This window comes from Cystoisospora suis, assembly GCF_002600585.1.
Source record: "Cystoisospora suis strain Wien I chromosome Unknown contig_3127, whole genome shotgun sequence".
Classification (NCBI taxonomy): Eukaryota; Apicomplexa; class Conoidasida; order Eucoccidiorida; family Sarcocystidae; genus Cystoisospora; species Cystoisospora suis.
The window spans coordinates 1-5,809 of record NW_027155922.1 but is presented as its reverse complement, the minus strand read 5'-3'; the positions used below and the strand labels follow the sequence as shown (position 1 = coordinate 5,809).

The 5,809-nt window shown below is 45.9% G+C and overlaps 1 protein-coding gene across 1 annotated transcript; it reads left to right on the top strand.

Moving 5' to 3' along the window:
• Positions 1 to 248: 248 nt before the first annotated feature.
• Positions 249 to 4,618, top strand: CSUI_006249 (ap2 domain transcription factor ap2xii-6). Its single transcript, XM_068066413.1, has one exon. It carries the CDS (start codon positions 2,192 to 2,194, stop codon positions 3,911 to 3,913), a length of 1,722 nt encoding a protein of 573 aa, XP_067921611.1. The 5' UTR covers positions 249 to 2,191; the 3' UTR covers positions 3,914 to 4,618.
• The last annotated feature ends 1,191 nt before the right edge of the window (positions 4,619 to 5,809 follow it).

Sequence of the window (5,809 nt, the reverse complement as noted above, 5' to 3'; positions counted from 1 at the left end):
CCCCCCCCCCTTTTCCCGCAGGGAATTCATAAAAACGCCACTCTCTCTTTCTAGGGGGAGAATGACCACGAAAGACGACCTTTTTCCTTAGTTGTTGTGCTGTCCGATTCTCTTCTGCCCTCTCTGTCATTATCAACACCATCATCATTGTTAAGTGGCTCCTCCTCTCTTCTCTATCAACAGACAAGAAACACGAACTGCGCGTGGGAGNNTCATGTGGTCGTAGTAGTTGTAGTAGTATTGGGGCCACCGCCGTGGCGGTTTTCGTCATCTCTGTGGCTCTCCTGCCGATGGGATGACGTTTGTTCTTTCATCTTCTGTTCTGTCTCTGGTTTGGGATTCGTGATGATTGTTTTGTTTCTTCTCGATGGCATTCTTAGAGAATTTCGTTGGACAGGCGAGGATAAGATAGAATGGTTGGTCACGAGAGGCCTCTCTCTCTTATCTGGAGAGTGGCCAGGCCAACCTGGTTGGGCAGCGAGCGGGCTGCTTATCAATCAACCCTCTCCTATCTATCATCGTCTTCGTTCGTGGTCGCCTTTCTCCTGCAAGTTTCCACTGGATTGTTCGGTGCGGGGGCGAGAGAAAGAAGAGCCTGACGGGCGAGAAGAGCGGAAGGAAGGAAGGAACGAGGAAAGAAAGAGAATACTTATAATTGATAATGTAGTTAAAGCCAAGGAAGCCTAGGTGTCTGCTGTTACCGACATCATAGAACACCAATCGCCCTCAGCCGGAAAGAGGAGAGACTAGGCTTTAGATCTCTTCGTGTTGTCACGTGAGGACGATACTCATGTTCAAAGATTTCAATAGGCGTATGCGACTGCGTACAGTGTTGATTAGACAGAAAGTCAGGAGAACAAAGGAGCTTGGGAAAGTGCTCCGGGTCTAGTGACCTCCTCGCTTTTCGTCGTTTCTTCTCCGTGATTCGTCACTGACATCGTCGTCTGGGTTATGTGTCTTCTTGTGATCGTACACGACATTTCTTTTTTTGCTCGGAGAAAGAGTATCAGGCTCTTTCCGAGATTCCTTTCCGGAGCTCCTCCCCGGAGAGCCGTAGTCACTGCTAGCCATGTTCTGAGGAATCAATAACTCCCGGAATGATTCTTCTGTGGTAGAACACGGGAAGACCTTAGAAAACTGGAAAGAAGATTTGAAGTTTTCTTTCTTTCTTCCTCATTCTAAGTTAATCAAGAAGAAAGGAAGGGCAACGACTGTAGGTCGCCGGCTAGGGGCAGCAAGCAGATCTTCGTGATCGGGTCCGGCCGCGGAGTGCTGAGCGCTGACAAGCGGAGGCTTGCGGATTCTGATGGACATGTCAACTTTATTCTAGATTTCTTCACGGGATTGCTATCATCCGTTTCTTTCAGGCGTACGTCATAGACAATTCGTTTCCCAAAGCAGAACGTCTCCTCTACGGACTCTGCTTACCCGGATGTAGCAGGAGTGGACTCTCTTCCTCTAGTCAAAAAGAGTGAACTCCAGAAAGATGAGTGTGTTTGCTGTAACACCTCTTTTTGTAGGGAGAGAAAGGGTCTTTTTTTTCCGTGTCAGTCACTGACATTAGATAGAAATCAGGTTTTCTCTTAAACATCTCACCTCAAGTAGTGGTACGGGGTAGTACACGTCGCGGGGTCCCGATCGCTTCCTTGGAAGTCAAGTGGAAAGAAATGTCTTTCGCATTTAACCGGTTGTTTCTGTGTGTCTCTGTCTACATCTTCACTGTTTCGTGATAAGCATGTAGAGATGGTGAGAGGAGAGTCGGGCTCATGCAGTCAGATGATGTGAAATCTACCGCGAGACTCGGTCGGGTTGCTCGTCTTTCGATTCTAAGGAGGCTGGGAGAAGAGAAAGAAGCTTAGAAAAGTTTTGTCGTGGTCATCGGCTGAAAGAGAAAGAGGTTGCTACTCTGATTGCGCTCATGATACGGAGAGTTCATTTTGGCGGAGAGCGAAAACAACTACGTTTGTGTTCTCTGGGTGGCGTTGTCTTTTCTCCGTGTCAGTGATGGTTTTCTCCGTCACAGAGAGGTTTGCAAGGTAGAAGCAGCAAGGCTCTTGTTGTCTCAGTCTCTTTTTGGTGCTTTCATTTCCCGAGAGCGGAGCTAGAGACTCGGGAAGAAGAAGACAGATGGCCGAGCTATAGGATGGAATGAATCATAGAAAGAACAGCACAAGTTTTAGATCGGTCCACCATGATGGCGGGTATTGAAGGGGGAAGTCTTCCTAATAATGTCTCCTCCTACTGCCCAGGAGGCCCGGCTAGTGGCAGTAGTATTACGATGAGTCGATTGATCGCCGCTCCAGTTGGCGAAGGATTAGATTACTTCGGACGAAAGCAAAGACTTCTTGCCGTTATGTATGGATCGGTATTGTCAGGATCGACACCTCAGAAGGCTGCTCGAATTCATCTCGATAAAGACATCTTTTCACTATGCAAAACAAGAGAGGTTTTTCTTGCTAGCCAGTTTCTTCGCGACCGTGCTTCTTCGCCACCGTGTGATCGTAGGGATCACATGACACCTGGGAATAAAACCGATGTGACCACCCATTCAGAAACCCACCAACACTTGGCATGCACGCCTAAGAAACAAGATCTCCTCCTGACAAGGCAACAACAATCTAACGGGGCAGATGGAACGTCATCATCCTCTTCAGTGTCACGGAAGAGAACAAGACCTCCTCCTGTGGCAGCATCCATGGGTCCGTATAGCACTCGAACCAAGTCTGGAATTCTCTCAGGATACAGGAATTCTCTTCGCTGCTTTGAAAAGGCGAATCAAGAGAAAAGAAACGGTCACCATGCTCCGTCATCTCCATCGCCCGCGGCCTCTACAACTTCTCTGAAGAAGAAATCGCACTTTCATTGCGATGCTCTTAGATTGTCTGGAGACCATCAACATCTTCCGGCCCCGCGGAGAATCTTGTCTCATCTGAAACAACATTCGGTGGAGATGGCGAGGGAGAAGAAGGAGGAGTGGATGAAGAAAGGGAAGAGACGGAGAGATTCATCTTCTGCAGTTCTTTCATCCCCCGATAAAGAAGAGAAATCGATGAGAAAGAAAGAGTTACCGACAGGAGTCTATTTCCATCAGCAGAAATATGTCGCCAATTGGGTTGATGGAGAAACTCGGAAACAAGTCAAGGTCTCTTTTCATGTAGACAAGTGGGGTGGTTCCCAAGCTCGGGAGCTAGCTCTCTTGGCTAGACAGCATCGATGTGTCGACGTTGACGAAGTTGTCAAGCTTGTCTCCAGCAACAGCACTGTAACCCTCCTCGACACCCCCAGCATCCCCTCAAGTTCTTCTACGAAGGAAGAGCCTCCGCCCGCCTCTCGAGATTTCCAAGACTCCGACAAGACATCCAAGATGCGTCCATCTTCTCTTTCTTCCTCTACCTCTGAAAAAGGCGTAGGAGGTGTGGATACGACAGGTGTCAACGTTGTCTCTGCTTATGATAAGAAAGATGCGACTCTTCCGCTCGAGGGCACCTCATGTACGGATATGAATCAGACAGAAGACTACGACGCCAGGCTGTCTACTCGCCCAGCATCGATGTCTAGCGAGAACAGCATCGACAACTTCTCCTCTTTGAAAGAAGCTGAAGGAAGTTGTTCTGTAGAAAACATTCAAGATGGGTCTCGATCGTCTTTGGACGTCCATTCCTCTTCATCTGTATCTACGTCAGACCCATGCAGAACACCCGGAATAGGTCTAGATCATGCGAAAGAAGAGCAGGAGAAAAGCGGCTTGTCTTCTTCAGCCAGCATCACTTTCTCTCCTTCCTTTTCCGCCACAGTGAATGAAGATATGAAGTGTCTCTCTAAGAGTAACTTGATGGCTACGATAGAAGAGGATGAATCTGCCACTAGCTATCGAAAGCAAGAGAAGAACGGTGGACAGATGGCGGGAATCTAGCGCCATTCATCCCCGGATTCTCTTCTCTTCGGAGTGTCTTATTCTCATGCAGAGCCAAATGTGAGAAGGAAAAGAACCCCCCTACATCGCTTTGTTTTTATCGTGATTTTTTTTTTTCTGTTCGCTTTTTCTCTTTTCCAAGCAGGCAGGAAAATCGTAGTGTATATACACCTCAGCGACATACACACACAAAAAAGAAGTCTTCTACGTGGCATCAAAGTTCTTCGCGAATTCATGAGATGAAGAGAAACACCTCATCTTGTTGTTCTTTCTTGCTTTCTTCTTTTGATCGATGTCGTTCGTTTCTTCTTCTCCTATCCAAGTTTCGTTATTTGTTTGTCCGAGAAGTCTCATCACTCATTCTTTTCAAAAAAGAAAGATCTTTTTTTTTTTCTTTTTGTCGGAAAGACTTCTTGCTCCTCTTGTTGGTTTGTTTGACTGGAGAGAGAGGAAAGAAAACTATCTGTTGTATCTGCTGAATTTCCTCACAGGATGAAGCAACTCTCACAGGGGGGGTGGGGGGAGACGAGACAAGCCACTATCGATGCTCGTCCAGCCAGACACTCTTTTGTCTCATGAGAAACGAAAACAAGCGCCCCACACCAGATTTCTTTTGTCTATTCTTCATCTATCTATCTACCTATCTTTATCTATCTATCTGCGTCTAACTTATTTACTATCTACCTTCAATCTGTTTAGCTATGTATTTTTTAATCCATCTACATATCTCTCTTCGAACTATCTATGTACCGTTACTCTGCCTAACTTCAACCTATCTATCTTCAGTCTCTCTACCTGTCTTTAATCTCTGTGTCTATCTGTCTTCAGTCTATCTAGTTCTCCGATCTATTTATTTATCTTTATCAATCATCTGAAGAGATACTGAGGGGTGGTCAGGTAGCTAGCTGTCTGTACACCGCAGACTTTCTGAGAGAGAGCGGATGAATTTACTCCTGGGAGAGGATTGTTGGACTTTGCTTCACTCTTGCATCGAGACGTCTCGATTTTCTTCGACAATCGTCTTCTTTTCTTTTTGTCGATCACTTCACGCTTTGTACGACCTATATGAATTAAATGGTAGATATATATATATATATCATTTACTTAGAACTAGACCATATATATATATATATGTATATGATTTAGTCTTACTTTCAGTTTCATTCACCCGTCCCCCCCGAGAAGGGAATTGGAGTGTCGTCGTACGAAGGGAGGGCGAAAAAAGAGATGCGATGGAGGCAATCACTCAGCTGTATATACACTCCACAGTTCCAGCCCATGAGTAGTATGTGTATTTCTTTTTTTCTTGCGTGCGGGTGTGGATCCCCCCCAGGGAGAAATTCATTCCCCCTCCCTCTCTTCCGACTTTTGAGAAGAAAAAACAAATTCCATGTACATATCTTTCTACACTCTTCTTCAGAGAACAAAACAGAGGAAGTGAGAAAGAGAGAATTTGACTTCGATTTCTAACCTCGTCCTCTGCTTCTCTCTCCTTCTCGAGACACTTGTCTTTTCTTCTTGGAAAGAGATTAGCACATTCTTATAGACAAGTCAGCGATGAGACTTTTCTTCCTCTTGTAGACACGCGTTACAAATATACTCCTCTTCCTACTTAGATTCAGTCATCTCGATCCGTCTCTTCTTCTCTAGGTCTTCTAATGAAAGTGGACTATCACTATGGCTACGGCTATCTGTAGTTATGAGGAGCAATCAGGAAAGATCCCTCTATTCTTCCTCTGTCTCCCTCTCCTTTTTCTTCTTCTGCTCTTCAAGTGTTTTGGTCTCTCCTTATCAATCCAGATCTTCTGCTCTTCTTGTCAAGTAGGAACAAAGCTTTTCTTTCCATCATGTCGAAATGTCCTTCTCATTCTCCCCCCCCCCCTTTTCCCTTCCTCC